The 17545-nt window shown below is 41.6% G+C and overlaps 1 protein-coding gene across 2 annotated transcripts in view; it reads left to right on the top strand.

Moving 5' to 3' along the window:
- The window catches only part of RELN (reelin), a 291904-nt gene that overhangs the window by 26111 nt on the left and 248248 nt on the right, over window positions 1–17545 (top strand). For both annotated transcript variants that reach the window (XM_083574837.1, XM_083574836.1), the window contains exon 2: window positions 14749–14859. In XM_083574837.1, the coding sequence (XP_083430963.1) occupies window positions 14749–14859 (111 nt within the window). The remainder of the gene's footprint in view (window positions 1–14748; window positions 14860–17545) is intronic.

Raw genomic sequence — 17545 nt, 5'->3', positions numbered from 1 at the left:
GATGTCATATTTCAGAAAAACCACGTACATCATTTGTATTATTTGATGCATGTTATCGCTTTGTTAATTTTTCTGATACAGCAGTTGAACATACATTCTGTCCCCAGTGAGAAATACACTGATGTGCTGGTGCTTTTCAGTTCTGTGCCGATAGCAGGCATGCTGCTGCTGCTAATGAAAATGTTTTTAATTCCTCTAGAAGGTCAGTTGTAAAGGAGACAGACTCACCTCATTTCACAAATGGGGAAGTACCACTGAACCTTTAAGGATTCAGCAGCATCCTGTGACAGCACCAACAACTGGGCCTGGACCAGCTGGTTTACCCCATATTTAGAGGCTACAAACTTAACCGGCACCTTCTTTGTATGTGGAACATGATGCTATAATGACTTCTTGTGTTGGGAGATGGAGCACACATTCTGCACCATCTGAAGGTATCCAAGACCTGGAATAAGCCCACATAAAGCTCACAACAATCATTCAGCCTCATAGTTATAAATGCATAATTGTGCTAGATGGAAGAAAAGCTTGCAGCCTTTTATCTTGGCTGCTGCTGCTGCTCCTACCTGAAGGTTCCATGGCTTATATCAAATCCAGACTCACTCTAACGCTACAGGCTGTGTAACTAGGGGAGGTTGAACCTGTCAGTGACTGGTGAACCCAGTCCTTTCAGGTCACTGAGCCTGCCAACCACTGTTTTAGCCTTCTGTGGATTTATTTTGTTATTTGCCATGACAGCCTTTCCATTAGAATGTTATAACCAGAAATTTCTCAATAAAGATAGAGCCCATTGTTTAAGAGGCATTTTTTCTTTTTTTAGGAATTTATGTTTTAATTTTTTAATTTTTTTTTTGCAAATTATGTGGCTTAGGTCTGGTAGCTCATGTTCTGCATGTACAAAGTCACAGGTTTAGCCCCTGGCATCTTCAGTGTGGGGACTTAATGTAATAGGGCTGTCCTATTGGTCCTAGAACAATAGGATTCAGAATGCAGCAGTCTGATTGGTCCTAGAACAATGCAGCAGTATGATTGGTTGGCAGGAACCACCCAATCATGCTCCAGATAGAAGTGAATCCACAGCCTGATTGGCTTACAGTAGAATTCCGGAATTAGCCAATCATGTGGAGCCCATTGTGTAAATAATGTATATAAAGCAGATACTTTGAGGGGACATTCATTCATTCCCCCTCACCACTATGAGCTGAATAAAGAGCATGAAATCACTTTGCGACTCTGAGTATGTTTCAGAATTGTTGCAAAATATCTTTGAAAGGAGGACAGCCATTGAATAATTCACAATGCAGTTTAAGCAAACCGTATATAAGAATGTGTATGCCATGTTAAAAAGAAACGGGAATTCAAAATTAGGGATCCATAGGAAAACAAGGGCTTTCGCCATTGGCACAGTGGGTAAATTCAGGTGCCCATTTGCCAAATGGCAATGTTATCATGGTATATATGCAAGCACTTGGTAAGCTATATTGCCCTTCCATGTGGCAGCCTGATCAAGGGAATACTAAGGTTTTCCTTACCACTTGGCAGTACAATAGTAATAGTTCCTTGGGGGGCGACTCCCATACTGAACACTGTCAACACAGCTCCTTTTGGACACCTCAGCATCTAGTAGCTGCTGTTGCTGCACAGTTCGAGTCCAGGCCTTCTTACTCAAATATTTGCTCCTGCTCCTTGTGCAGCACTGTTTAGGGTATGTGGAGTCAGATGGGGGGGGGGGGGAGATGCCAGGAAGCAGTTAAATATTTCCCATGCAACTAGCCAGTGAACGGCTTCTGCAGCTGTTGCTCCTTCTCTTCCTGCGTATTCCCCACATACTGGACTCTCCCACTTCCACCTGCCACAGTGCCTTGCTGGCTCCATGCCTCTGCCTCTATCTTCAGTGCCCTGAACTACTCTCCTGGTGTTTGGGGCACATTGGTGGTGGCAGTGGTTTTGTCAGATAAGGAAGCACACTCATGCACACACACGTGTGTGTGTGTGTGTGTGTGTGCACATGCATCTAAACAGAGCCCCAGGTCTAGGAAAGTTCTTGCTCAGTCATATCCATGTGTGTGTATGTTTATTTGTTTATGTAATAAATTTCCATCTCATCAAGGAGCCAAAGGCAGTAAACACTATAGTGGTAAAACAATACAAATAAAAGCCATCAAATACCTGCGGGGTAATAGTTTTCTTGATTCCCAATATATAATAACTATTACCCAAAAGGTAAAAAGATACAAAAACAAAATTCCAACTTACCCCCCACCCCTCCGGGAGGGACCGAAGTCCAATCTGTGCTTTTGGGTGGTTGCCATTCCTCAGAGTTATATAAAAGGATGTCATATTTCAGAAAAACCACGTACATCATTTGTATTATTTGATGCATGTTATCGCTTTGTTAATTTTTCTGATACAGCAGTTGAACATACATTCTGTCCCCAGTGAGAAATACACTGATGTGCTGGTGCTTTTCAGTTCTGTGCCGATAGCAGGCATGCTGCTGCTGCTAATGAAAATGTTTTTAATTCCTCTAGAAGGTCAGTTGTAAAGGAGACAGACTCACCTCATTTCACAAATGGGGAAGTACCACTGAACCTTTAAGGATTCAGCAGCATCCTGTGACAGCACCAACAACTGGGCCTGGACCAGCTGGTTTACCCCATATTTAGAGGCTACAAACTTAACCGGCACCTTCTTTGTATGTGGAACATGATGCTATAATGACTTCTTGTGTTGGGAGATGGAGCACACATTCTGCACCATCTGAAGGTATCCAAGACCTGGAATAAGCCCACATAAAGCTCACAACAATCATTCAGCCTCATAGTTATAAATGCATAATTGTGCTAGATGGAAGAAAAGCTTGCAGCCTTTTATCTTGGCTGCTGCTGCTGCTCCTACCTGAAGGTTCCATGGCTTATATCAAATCCAGACTCACTCTAACGCTACAGGCTGTGTAACTAGGGGAGGTTGAACCTGTCAGTGACTGGTGAACCCAGTCCTTTCAGGTCACTGAGCCTGCCAACCACTGTTTTAGCCTTCTGTGGATTTATTTTGTTATTTGCCATGACAGCCTTTCCATTAGAATGTTATAACCAGAAATTTCTCAATAAAGATAGAGCCCATTGTTTAAGAGGCATTTTTTCTTTTTTTAGGAATTTATGTTTTAATTTTTTAATTTTTTTTTTGCAAATTATGTGGCTTAGGTCTGGTAGCTCATGTTCTGCATGTACAAAGTCACAGGTTTAGCCCCTGGCATCTTCAGTGTGGGGACTTAATGTAATAGGGCTGTCAAACATCTTGCCTAAGAAAGTTGAGTTCAAGCTTTGCCACCTGTCAGGCCTGACAGCACTGAGCTTATTCAGTAATAGACATTTCCAACACAGAGAACCTAATACTGTGTTGGCCCTTTATGCAATCAAGTTATTCAGAAGCTCTGGAAGCCTGTATTTTTTAAGTTATCAGCAGGAACGAAACAGTATATTTTTTTGGGGGGGGGGAGTTTGCATGCTTATTTCTCAAGATACAGTACTAAGCATTTCTGTTAAGAGCAGAACATTTCCGTATGACTGTATTCCCCCGCCCGTTGAAATGTCTGTTTGCTCCAACTTGCTTTTAAATGAGTCCACTACAAGTTTCTAGAACACTGCAGTGTTACATAGGATGCAGTGATGATTATCATTTAACTAAATTAGAAACCACGGGTGGTCCTTGTATTATTTTGCTACAAATTGCTTTGTGACCAGACCAAACAGCTGGCGTGGTGTCCCTTTTGTAAAACGATTGTTGTGTATCACTGGTGTGCACAATTTGCCTTGTGGAAGTGGAATAAGTCTCATGCCCTTTGACAGAGCTTATTGTATCCCACATCATGCTAGCAGTGAGCCACCTGTTCAGGGTTCTTATCAACTTCCATGCCACATAAATGTTGCCTTGGTACAGTATCTCATATGCACTTCAATGCACTCATGGTGCCTCTGTGTGGCCAGGATGTCCTTTTCATTTATGATGCAGCGAGTGGACCATGTGTAAAAGGAACATACATTCAGATCAGCTTCTTCTAGCTAGATAGATCAGTGCAAAAGCCACAACAACCAGGAGCTCTTTGCATAATATTGCAGCTCACACACCCAGACAGTTCGATAAATTAGGGTACAAGGTAAAGTAATATAAATTAGAGCAAGAATAAAATATATTTCCACTGTTCCGTCTCTTCCTTTCAACCTGAGGGAGAGAGAGAGACGGTTTCTTTTTTCAGCCCACCCAAGAAAGCTCACAAAATAAAAATAAAAAAGCCGTTACAACACATAAAAGCAGCATTCCATATCTTTAAAAAAGCAGCATTGTAAAATCCCAGCACTCATACTTCAACAAAAGCAAACTGAAACAAACAAAAAAGTATTCAGGGTCCATTTGCAGATCAGTACAGATAAGGCCACATGTACCACTTTCTGTGTTAAGGATGTACCTTCTCCTGTGGCCTTGCCTATTAAAACAGGAGAACAAGGAGCTGCAGCAACAATGTGATGGAGAACCCAACTTTGGGTAGTTCAGTGTGTGATGCTGTGTGAGCCCTTGGGAGTATGTTCATTGATAAGGAATCCTTTCCCACTGCAACCCATTAAGTCCCATGAAAAAGCTCCTCTGAGGGTCAGAAGACTCTAAGAAAAAGTCTAGGACAGGTTGGGGAGACTTTGTCTTCCAGATGTTGCTGAACTACAACTTCCCAGCAAGACCTCAACCCTAACTGATTCCATCCATCAAAACATACAAACAGCATGACTTAAAACATACACATTTCTAAAATAAAATATAATGTTGCCACATCAGTCAAGGATGGATTCAGATATTACAGACTTCTGCCGACAGAATGGCATGATTTATTCATATTTTCTCCTTTTGCACTCCCCAGGAAATCATGAGAAAGGTGTGCTAATTCTAGGTGGTAGAAGTATCACAGATTTCATTGCCAGTTCCTGCTTTGCACATTGCACAAGACATAAAAGGTAAAGGTAAAGGTACCCCAACCGTTAGGTCCAGTTGCGAACAACTCTGGGGTTGCGGCGCTCATCTCGCTCTATAAGCCGAGGGAGCCAGCGTTTGTCCACAGACAGCTTCTGGCTCATGTGGCCAGCATGACTAAGCCGCTTCTGGTGAACCAGAGCAGCGCACAGAAATGCCGTTTACCGTCCCGCTGGAGTGGTACCTATTTATCTACTTGCACTTTGACGTGCTTTTGAACTGCTAGGTGGGCAGGAGCTGGGACTCAACACCCCATCACGGGGATTCGAACCGCCGACCTTCTGATTGGCAAGCCCTAGGCTCTGTGGTTTAGACCACAGTGCCACCCACGTCCCTTAGCACAAGAAGTATATTTGTGTAATTTCTGAAGTGGCTCAAACTGCAATTTGACATACACCAGATTTATGAACAAACTAGCTTTGTTAAAAAGCATAATTATCTCATCATTTATCTCAAATATTTACAATTTTTCTGAGATCCCGAGACTTTGATTTTTGTGCATGCACATTAAAAAACATGTCTTCAGAATGTTTTATGTGTATTTTGCTGTCACAGTGTGTGTTGCATCATTGTGCATCACTACACGCCCTTCTTTGATTGGCTGATTTCATGGGATTTAACCCTACCTGTGTTTACACTCTGCTGCAACTTTTATCCTCTTTACCGTGGGATAAAGCCAAAGTGAGTGGCTACGGCTGCTGGTGGCATTGAAGGCCAGTGCAGGAAGAGGAAGTAACTGTGCAGCAAGTGTTGTGATAGACCAATCCTTCCTGTATACAGTGAATTAAAAGTAAGTCCCACTGAATTAATTGTGACTTATGTCTGAGTATATTATACTGTGAAATAAAGAAGGGAAGTTCAAAGTGCTGGTGTTGACCTTTAAAGCCCTAAACGGCCTTGGCCCAGTATACCTGAAGGAGCGTCTCCACCCCCATCGTTCTGCCCGGACGCTGAGGTCCAGCGCCGAGGGCCTTCTGGCGGTTCCCTCATTGCGAGAAGCAAAGCTACAGGGAACCAGGCAGAGGGCCTTCTCGGTAGTGGCGCCCGCCCTGTGGAACGCCCTTCCAGCAGATGTCAAAGCGATAAATAACTACCTGACATTCAGAAGACATCTTAAGGCAGCCCTGTTCAGGGAAGTTTTTAATCTGTGATATTTTAGTGTATTTTTGGTTTCTATGGAAGCCGCCCAGAGTGGCTGGGGAAACCCAGCCAGATGGGCGGGGTACAAATAATAAATTATTATTATTATTATTATTATTATTATTATTGTTCAGTCATGCTGAACATGGATGCACACAAACTCCAAATTAACTTGGAATCAACATCTCTTTGTATTATGGGAATATTACCTTTTCACCCCCGGTGAGTGGCGGTTGCAGCCCAGCGCAGGATGGGGCAGCGGCAGGCGCTGGTTTCACAGGTGGCCAGGGAGAGCACCATTTCCTTCCCCAATGGTTGCACAGGCTTCCAATGGTTCTTCCGTGATTCTGTCCAATACTGGTGAGCCAGGAGGGCGGGACTTCAGAGTGGACCTGGGGGGAAACTATTTCTCTTGGGTCTGCTCTTTGGTTATAAAGCCAAGCTGTGCCTCCTGCCCAGAGTCCAGTTCACTTGGCTTCTGGGACTTGCACGGATGGTGGATAAGGCACTGGGTTGTTTCCTTAGTCAAGGCAGACAGGGGGATTGGGAACCTTACTCCCCATAAAGAGGTTTTTGAGTGTGTGCTTCCATCCTGATGCCCAGATGGGGGCTGATGGGCCATGACACACACTCCCCAAATGTTGATCTTAGAGGGATTACCCGATTTGATGTGAGCCATGGGCTGATCCTTAACCTGGGATTTTGTTGTTGTTGTTGTTGTTTAGTCGTGTCCGACTCTTCGTGACCCCATGGACTAGAGCACACCAGGCACTCCTGTCTTCCACTGCCTCCTGCAGTTTAGTCAGACTCATGTTTGTAGCTTCGAGAACAGTGTCCAACCATCTCATCCTCTGTCGTCCCCTTCTCCTTGTGCCCTCCATCTTTCCCAACATCAGGGTCTTTTCCAGGGAGTCTTCTCTTCTCACGAGGTGGCCAAACCTGGGATTAACCCTACTCAATAATCAAACAGCAGTCGGGTTGGGTGATTCATGGTACACACCCAATGCTTATGCCAAGACCCACTTACATCTGTAATCAATAAAGTTGTGGCCTATTTTATCTGAAAGCAATTGGCCTGTGATTATATCATCTTCCATGTTAGCCCCTGGTAGCATCACTGGCCATCACATGTTCTTAAAACATACGAATTAGGAAAGATTTTTCTGGAATATTCTTTTTAGAGCCCTCAGTGGCCAACATGCTGTTCTTCTGTGATATAACAGGTTTGTATAGAAATGAAAATATTATTTTATTATATTTTTAAATATAATGTAGGGAAAAAATATATTCTTATTGGCAGTCTTCTTTGTTGATTTGCAGCTGTGTCTCTCTTCATTTAGCATGAATGTTTGCAAAAGCATTCTGCACATCAATTTTTTAATATGTAGATGTTTCTTTAATTTCTAATGTCGCTATAACAGTTTTCAACTCCATTTGCTTAATATAATCATAATTCGTTTGGTAAGAGGATTTATATATTTCTAAACTGAGGTCAATATGCTCAGAAGCCTATGTTTAGCTCGCACACTTTCCTAATCTAAAAATAAGACACAAGTCTTGCAAGCATTTATAATTTTCAGAAGACAAAGATGATTGTATCCTTAGTAGGTGGGATGGTTGTGGGCTTAAAATGCCATTGCTGTTTATGTTTACAGCAGTTTCTTTTTATGAGGGCAAGCGAATAAAAGGGATTTACAAAACAATGCTGAAAATCTAAACACAACACTCATATTCATATCCTTTTAATAATTTATTTAGAGCGGTGCCAACAGTATGAAAATTTCATGTATGGGTATCAAGCAGCCAGCCACACATAAATCTGAAAGGCATGAGCAATGAGATTAGATTTAAAACAGAGGTCACTAAATTTGTGATGCTGTTCCTGGATTACATTGATGAAAAGTTAATTGTAACAATTTGAAGTTAATGATTTTTATTTAAAAATCCTAGCATATTTAGTAGAACAACTCCAGGATTCATAATTATTTACAATTGTGATATTGTTTTTCTTTAAAATGCGTCTTGAATGGTGCTAACCAAACTAGATATTTTAAAATTGCTAATAGTTTGTGTACTCTGAGTTACTGATGAAAAGATAGCAGATAGCTTATTCAACCATTTCACTGACATGGGCAGAGTTCCTTATGGTATGTGGAAATATTGTGCTTTGTGAAAGAAGAAAAAGAAACTAAGTGTAGGAGCCAGTCATTATGCAACAATTTCAAATATGAATTCTAGTTGCATGTCTAAGAACAGTCTTCTGTCCCGTCCAGTGAAAACAAAAATGACAGGCACAGGACAAGAGAGAGTTTATCATAGTAGGCTTCTGTTTTATGAAGACTTTCTTTGTTTACATGACTTGGTGCAAGTTCAGAAAAAGGCAACAAGGCTCTAAATTTGTCGTGGAGTGCCAGTGACCACACTTTTTCTCACTTAAACATAGCTTGTGTGGTCTACCACACAATAACCGCTTGCCTCCTTTCAACAGTAAAACAGACCGGTTGTCAAGCCTTTAGGTATGTGGCCCTGAAAGCGAAGTTATGGCTATGGCTCAAGCTCTGTTTCAGACCGGTGGGTTTGGCCCCCTTGATTCTGAGGGATAACTTTAAATCTCCATGGGAAGGGGAGATAGTGGAGGAAGTGCAGAAGTGCGGGTTGTCCTCCCTTTATATAGAGTCCATGACGTATAGCCATGCAAAGGCGGTGATCGCTCAAAGATTAAGGGATATTGCCAGACAGGAGGACATAGCCCGTGTGAAACCTGGGTTGTTTCTGGGGGAGCAGTTGTATCGGGCTGCTCCAGCTCGCTACCTGGCGGATATCCACTATGTGGAATATCGCAGACTATTTACTGCGGCTAGGCTGAATGTTCTTGACTCGGCGGTTCTGAAGGGAAGATATGGAGGAGTCCCATATGACCAGAGATTATGCCACTGTGCACTGGGTGAGGTAGAATCCACAGAGCACATCTTACTGAGCTGTCCCTTCTACAACGATTTAAGACAGTACCTTATAACTCCATACTTACCCCAGCTCAGTTCCCGACAAAGAGGAAAGCAGACAGCATATCTGCTAAATAAGTCTTCGGGGAAAATAACTTTGTCAGTGGCTAAATTCCTTTTCCTGGCACTCAAGTCTCGGAAACGTATAACTGAATGCTTTGATGTGGGTTATCTGTGAGAGGTCTAGTACCCTAACCCTACCTTATTTATGTACCCCTATGATGTTATAGTTTATAATTATTGTGTAATGTTTTATTTCTGACTATCGGTCGAATAAAGGAAATTGATTGATTGATTGACCATATAATTCCACTTAGACCACATTTTCTGGAAAAAATAGGCTTTGTACTTAGTACTATCTTATTATGAAATAATCCCCATGGAAGTTGTGGGGCACACTTCAAGCCAAGACTGGGCCTTACGTGCATCTTGAAGACTTCAGTTATAAATGAATCTGGCAAGTCTTGCTTGCTCAGACAAGGTCCTTTCAGTTAGCTGGGTTTTCTTTTAAATTTGTCAGTAGCTCACAATATTATTTTTTTTCAACGGTGCCATTGGATGTGTGTGTGTGTGATGGGTAAGTGCCAACCAAACAACAGCCAGAAGTGATGCCACCAACAAGGCCTCCCTGTTAATTGTAGGCAAGTGCATTCTGGCATTGAGATTCGTTCTCTATATTTCCTTAAGGAACATTTTGTATCATTCCTAAGTTCTAGTAATACTACAGATGGGAAAGTAAAGAGAACAAGACTCTGAGATACAAATGCCTTTTTGTTAGGAAGTGATCAGATTAGGTGTATTGACTGTGGTTACCAAGAACTCTCTCCCATTTAGTGGTTATTACTAAATCAGTGGCGCCCATGTTATGAAATGCCCTCTATAGGGGCCCCAACCTAATTTATTTCTACAGGCATGTTCAGGCATTTTTATTCAGAAGGTCCCTTCAGTTACTTAATTCTTGACTTGTTTTGAAAACAACTGTAATCTGGTTGTTCCAGGCCAGGCATAGGCAAACTCCAGCCCTTCAGATGTTTGGGACTACAATTCCCATCATCCCTAGCTAACAGGACCAGTGATCAGGGATGATGGGAATTGCAGTCCCAAACATCTGGAGGGCTGGCGTTTGCCTGTTCTAGGCTGTCATTTCCTCCTGTTTTAAGTTTCTGCTGCTACTGTTATATCTGTGTTTTTACTGGGTATTCTATTTTTTTAATTGTTTGCTCACTTTATCTCTTGTAATTTTTATTGGTTTTTACACCTTGAATATCCTTTTAGAAAGGGGACCCATTAATAAATAAGGTGCTGCAATCCTAATGACATGTCTTATTTGCATATATAAAGAGATCAATACAGTAGAAGAAACAATTTTTTGCTAGTAAAAATGCTGTGTCTGCCCACCTGGGGTAAGAAAACAAAGGGGAACGATGGTAACCATTAATGTAGTCTTCCCAACTATGCAAAAGGTTTGCTACGAGAGGCTGTAGCCTTTTCCCTGTGAAATCGCTGGTCCAGTGACTTCGTCACATTCGTCTCCCTGGGTTTTAGGAGACGAAATTGGATCAGGAACCCCTGCTGCTACTCCTGCTGCTTTCCTTCTGGGCAGCCTGCCAGCTGAGCGGCAGCATGCGGCAAGCATTAAGAGGTTATGCTGTGCATCTGCCTGCACCGTGGTCCTCACCAATCCAGTGAATTGCATGTGATTTCCTCCTCTTTACACCTTGACCAAAGGCAACTCCGTGGCTCATCACTCTTGTACAGGCAGAAATATATGCCTGCGTTCTGTGGCAAGTCTTCTCCAGGTTCCATCTGTCAGTGAGGCAATTGCCTTTTCTGCAGTTCCTGCTCAACAAAAATTTGAAGCTAAGATGGAGCCTTTCTTCCTGGCATACTAGATTCAACTGTGTGGAATTAAAACCCCCCACAAAATATCAGGGAAGCATCCTAATATGCAGTCCCATAGCTGTAGTCCTAAATGTTACAGCCCAGATGAGACTGTAATATGTTCTGTCTGTTTAGCTGTTTCTTAAAGTTAAGACACAAGATCACTCCAAACTGGGTGAATGGGCAGCAAAACGGCAAATGTGCTTCAGATAGTGGGCAGCTTGATTAAGATGTTGACCCAGTGTGTGGCAACTGTGAAAAATTGTGACTTGAATGTTAGGGATCATTAGGAAAGGGATTGATAATAAAACTACCAAACCATAATCCTGTTACAGAAATCTATGGTGGGACCACACTGTATAGAGTACCGCATGAGGTTCTGGTCACCACACTTGAAAAAGAATATCGCAAGCTTGGAAAGGTTCAGAAAAGGGCAACCAAAATTGTCAAGGGGTTGGGACAACTTCCCTATGGGAAAGAAGAAGGGCGCATAAGAGAGTGTGGAGAAAGTGGACAGAGATACATTTTCTTCCCTCCCTCATAATACGAAAGCCTGAGGTTGTCCAATGAAGAAGTTGCATGTTGCAAGACAGGCAAAGGGAAGTGCTGTTTCTATGGAATGCACCCTCACAATATGTAATAATGGACAATACCCTGGATGACCTTAAAAAAATTAGGGTTATCAATGGGCACTAGCCATATGTTCAGCCTCCACTATTGGAGACAGTGTGCCTCTGAATACCATTTGCTGGGAATCAGAATTGAGAGGACACTGTTGTACTCAAATCCTGCTTGGGGGCTTCTCACAGACTTTTAGTTGGCCACTGTGATTCTTGGCCAGGTGAGCCTTTGGCTTGATTCAACAAGGCTCTTCATCATGTTCTTAACCCGTTAACATCACAACTCAGACTAGGATCGGCTCTACCTTCTTTTTGTTATGCAGGTGTTTATATCAATTTACCCCTCTTTTTTCCATTTTGGTCTCATTACAATTCTTATATTTTCATTTTGTTTACAGCATGACAATGATGCTTCCCCTGTCCCTCCATGATGTTGAGACATACAGTAATTAATACCACAAGGAGGGTGGACACCAGGGGAATTGTTGATATTAGCACAATAAATTTCCTCTTCTATGTCTGATGCACCTATAAAATGTAGGCACATTTTCAATAACAGCTTAGACAAAATGGACAGTTGAGCTCAAAATAATACCAACTTCCTAAGAGACAATTGTTTTGTATACTATAAAGCTTCAATTTGCAATGTTACTTCACCTAGATTTTCAAGCAGTATAGTAGTAAGATTCATAAGTTCTGCATGGCTTACATTGGTGCTCACATGGGAGTTTAAACTAGAAGCAACAAATTAGTGATGTTTCCACATTCTCTTCCATGGAATAAAGGAGGATATTGAGTTTGAAAAGGGCTCTTTGATCAGTTGTATCACCCAAGCTACCTATGACTTAAAATGCTGTGAGCAAATTATCGTATTGCATCCCAGTTCTGAATTTGTCTCTAAGGCTTGCTGTATCCGTTCATAAATTCTAAGGACAAGGTGCATTGAAAACATGGTATATGGTCCCAGGCAAGCTTTGAGGCACAGATGCTGTGATTAGGAATGCTGGAAGTATGTTGGTTCTGGAGGATATCAGCAGAGACTGCAATTCTATACAGACATCCCATGGGACAAATCTCACAGAACTCAGCAGGACTTACCTCTGAGTAGACATGCGTAGGGTGGTGCTGTAAAAATGGTTTTAACAGTTCAAGGCCATTCCTGCAGACAGCGAGACATAGAGAATAGTGCCGCTAATCTGCCATGCTTTTACGTAATGGAGAAGAGCAGCAGTGAATAATTTTGGCCTTTCTCAGCCGAGGCCATTTAAGCATATTAGTATATTTGAACTAGTAATATCTGATGATAAAAATGTCAAGCAGACGTGTTTAAGATGAATGTTCAGAACGAAGTACTTCAAAAATTCTGAGTGCCATACGGCTCAAGTAATTTAGAGTTCCATTTCTTAGCTCTAAATTATGTCAGAAAAATAGTAACAGGTGCCTAAATGCCAAAGAATGCTTATAATCTGCCCTGTGGGTTATGTTGGTCTTTTTCATTTTATCTCACTTACAAATATTTAAGACTTAACAGCTTAATACTCTACTTCGCATTCAGATTGTTGTGTAAAATACATCAAAAAGACACATTATTATCGTATTATTAGCCATGCAGATATAGTACTGTATAATATGCCATGGTAATATGCTGCAAGCATGTCCTTTGTTTTACTAAAGATATAACATTTGCATTTCCGAACTGAAGGGTTCGGGTTTTTTTACATCATAACAAAGTTTTAGCCTTTCTTGGCAAGCAGCGCCTTTCAGAAACAGTGAGCTGAGTGACCTTTCATTGCTACTTTAAAATCTTGCTGCTGTAATGCTTAGTGTGCAGCATTTCATGATAGAAAGCTCATTAAGTATAAAAATTATTTCTGATTCATTAAAGATGACAAATAATTTAAGCATGGTTGTCTTTCTCAAGATTGTACAATTTGAGGGGGTGAGGAGACACAGAGAAAGAGATATAAATAAATTAGGAGTGCTCAGCTGAAAATAGCTTTTTATTTAACATAAATATTTGGAAAGTTTCTGACAAAGCTGCAAGTAGGGTAGTGAGGAGGAAAACTCTGACTGACATGCATTTCTTTGTAACATGTGAAGGATTCTATGCATGTATGAACATATGTATGCTAGCAGTCGTGCATTCATGGTAGGCAGAATTGTGTGGACCCTTCAATGGCTTTCTCTCTCTCCATTATTGGCACTCCTATTTAGGTTAATGTGGGAAGCAACCCTGCTCAAATCATTTCCACTTGATTTAGAGTCACTCGGTGCAGCTTTTCATGTTATTTGGCACACATAATTGCCATATGTCCACCAGTGTTGTTTGTGGCAGTGTTGACACCTGTGAACACATATCCAGGGACTTGGGCCTAATCAGATGTAAGTTCAGTTTAAAAACATGTGTACATGGTCCACACTGTTATAGAACATACCTGTGAATGTGCATCAGCCATCTTTGTCACATAACGTGTAGCTGTCCATTGCACTGCACAATTTGTGTATCCTGTTACTAGAGCTTCTTCTTGGAACTATTATACTTATAGTATTAACCTACTATGAATAAATTTTGGGCTGTTATTCCAGTTGTGCCTATGAATTTGTGAGGAATACAAACTGACTTTTAAGTATTTGCTTACAGTTTATGTCAAATCCTACATTTGAAACTGAATGGCTTCATAGTTTGGGAAATGAGTTGTTGCTGCCAAATAAAAAGCTGGTTATTCTTGATCACCACTCATTAAAAGGCGTGGAAGAAGGTTGGCTATGAAGATATCTAAGGACCTGTTAAAAGGTCATTTACTGTCCATGTTTGCCTTCCCTCTGCTGGTAATCCTATGTGGTGGGAAGTAGCATTGCAAATGACACTCTAAACACATGTAGAATTCTCATGTCAGTGTCCACTATCTCCAGGGCTATTCAGTACCCCATGTATTTAGATTTGGTCACACGGAAGAGATTCCTCCCTGCAACATGGATAGTGACAACCCTGGCCCTAGATAACTGGCTTGAGCAAAGAAGGGTGGTGAAATCTTTCCCTTAAAATTGAGAATCTTTTACATTTTTTAAAATTTCTTTCATTTCAGTGACAATTTCAACGAGTACCTTTTTTGATGGCTTATTGGTCACGGGACTCTACACATCAACCAGTGTTCAGGCTTCACAGAGTATTGGCGGGTCCAGTGCTTTTGGCTTTGGTAAGTCCAAAATGATTTCATGAAGTGTGTGTGGGTGTGTGGGTGTGGGTGTGTGAGAAAGAGAGAGAGAGAGAGAGAGAGAGAGAGAGAGAGAGAGAGAGAGCTGTTCAGCTGCATAGATCAATATGTTGTATTTTGGATCGACTTCCTGGTCCATTCCATGTGGAGCCATGATCAACAGAGCTTGCACCTCTGTGGAAAGACCTCTGCTATCAGACTTCAAGGATTGATCCACAGACTCCTCAGTGGATCAAGAGGGATTCCCCCAAAACTTGAAACCCTAGGGCAGCAGAGGAATATGCCAGCTCTTTGTTTTTTGTTTTGTTTTGTTTTTTAAATAAGGTTTTTTATTGATACAACAAGAAAAAAGAAAAAAAACACAAATACCAAATTACACACAAGAATAACCATAAACACATAATTTTCTTAGCAAACAATAAAACATCTATTGGTCTTAACACTAAAGACCCAACCTCCCGTCTATTCCATATTTCAAATTCATATTACTTATTGCCAATACACACTTTTATCATAATTAAACTTATTCTTAATAAATCTAATTTCTTATATCTACCTTGCAACTATTACTGAAGTTCCTCGAATGCTGCAACGGAATTTAAACTACTATATTTATTTTTCAGATATTCTTTGAAAACCTCCCATTTTGAAACAAATTCCTGTTTTGATTTATTCTTTTTCCCCCCTGATAAAGCATCTAATTTGGCATATTCTGTCAGCTTTTGGATCCAATCTTGTATAGAGGGGATTTCATTACTCTTCCATTTTGCTGCGATCAAAACTCTTGCTGCTGCCGTTGCATATAAAAAGATACCCTTCCTCTTTTGTGGAATATCCAAATGGGATATGCCGGCTTTTTGACTGGCCAGATGCAACATTCAGGGGGCAGGGCCTCAAATCAATCAATACCTAATCCATACTATAAAGCTTTGACAGCTATTCCAGGGCACTGCTGAGACAACTATTAGTGACTAGTAGGATGACTAGCTGTCGTCCTGAAACCCAAATAGGTCCCTCTCCAAGGTGCTGATCCTGCCTTGCTTTGCTTTCATGTCTCTCTGGGACTACCACCCTACTTGGTCATCATCAATCTGTGGTGCTGGGTACCCGCATGAATCAGGACAGAATACTGTGCTCAGTTTTTGGTCACCACACTTCAAAAAAGGCACTGTAGAGCTGGAAATGTTCAGAAAAGGGCAACAGTAACAAAAGGTGCTGGAGCTACTTCCCTCTGAGGAAAGGTTACACCATTTGGGGCTTTTTCGTTTATTAAGAAGCAGAGTGAATAAGTATGAAATATGGACTCTTTCTATGCAGTATGGTAAATAGTGCTTCCTTTTCTATTAAATAACTGAAATTTGAACTAAATTCCACTAAAGTTAACAGAAACCAATGGCCTCAAGGTCTGCTGTAACAAGAAAGTGGCTGGATTATACTTGTCTTTTGTGCCGAAATCCTTTTCGCAATGCTTCACATCCCCTGTCACAGCCCTGTCAGGCAAGGAATGCCCAGAGTGAGGAATTAACTATTGTCAAATGTACACTTACAAATTAGGAAAAGGCATGTCTATCAGTCCTATGTCTTTTACCTTCTCATAGACGTGCACCTGATGAAGCAGTTGCAGCAACAGAGAGGCCCCTACTTGAGCTGTGCACAAGCAGGAACTCTTCTCCCTCCTCCTGCCCCTGTTCTTTACTCTCTGACCTGCAGCTTCTCCTGCCTCTAACTCTTATCTCCTGGCTGTTACAGACTCTCCCAGATCACCAATCTCTTCTTCCAAGTCAGTCTCTAGCCCCAACTTCTCCTGGTGTCCATGCATCAGTATCTAGCCACTACTCCTCAGGGTCCAGACAGTCTCTGACATCCCCAAAGTTCCTCCTTGTGTGCTATAAGTATGCACAATATGACTAGCCATCCACGTGCCATGCCATCTAAAGCATGGGCTCCTTGTGTAATGTTTATCATATACTGCTGCAAGAGAGTCGTGGCTGGCATCAAAGTTGATCAGAATCCTTGTGTTCCATTGTGACTGCACGGGCAGAGCAGGAAGAGGTGGAGGAAGCATGCATTTGGCCGCTTCAATTATTTCAGTGGGAGTACTGAAGGATTCCAGCACAACCTCATTCCCCACTTGGCACAGCTCTGGTGCCTCCCATTCCCAGTCCCTTCATTAGCAGAGTTCTGGCAATTCTGCTACTGTCGCCCTGGGACAGGGGTGACAACACATCTCTTAAAATGCTTTAACCAGCCTTGCCGGATGATAGGATTGTGCTAAGTGAGGCATTCCTATGTACACTTTCTTTGGAGTAATTACCATTGGAACTGGTGCCACACATTCCTAAGTACATATATGCATGTAATATTGTTACAATATTCACAGGAACACATTAGTTGTGCAGGGAGGGGACTTAACACTTTCCCTGTGTTGCGGCCCCAGTATCCCCCTCCCCAAAGCTGCAATTCCCCTCAGGATGAAGCTGCCCCTAAAGATTTAGATTTTCAAGTACTACCAGTAATGTTCTTTTTGATTAAATCAATGCCTCTTGCTCCCCAAGGCTTTTCAGTTTAGCAAACATCAAAAGCATAAATAAATATGCATATAGTAAATAAAGTTAACAAATGCTTGCTTCCTGTTTTGTGCCTGTTGCTTTCTCATTCACCTTAAAAG

Source organism: Podarcis filfolensis (assembly GCF_964270895.1).
Source record: "Podarcis filfolensis genome assembly, chromosome: 10".
Classification (NCBI taxonomy): domain Eukaryota; kingdom Metazoa; phylum Chordata; class Lepidosauria; order Squamata; family Lacertidae; genus Podarcis; species Podarcis filfolensis.
The sequence above is the reverse complement of the archived record's forward strand: the minus strand, read 5'-3'. Positions and strand labels throughout refer to the sequence as shown.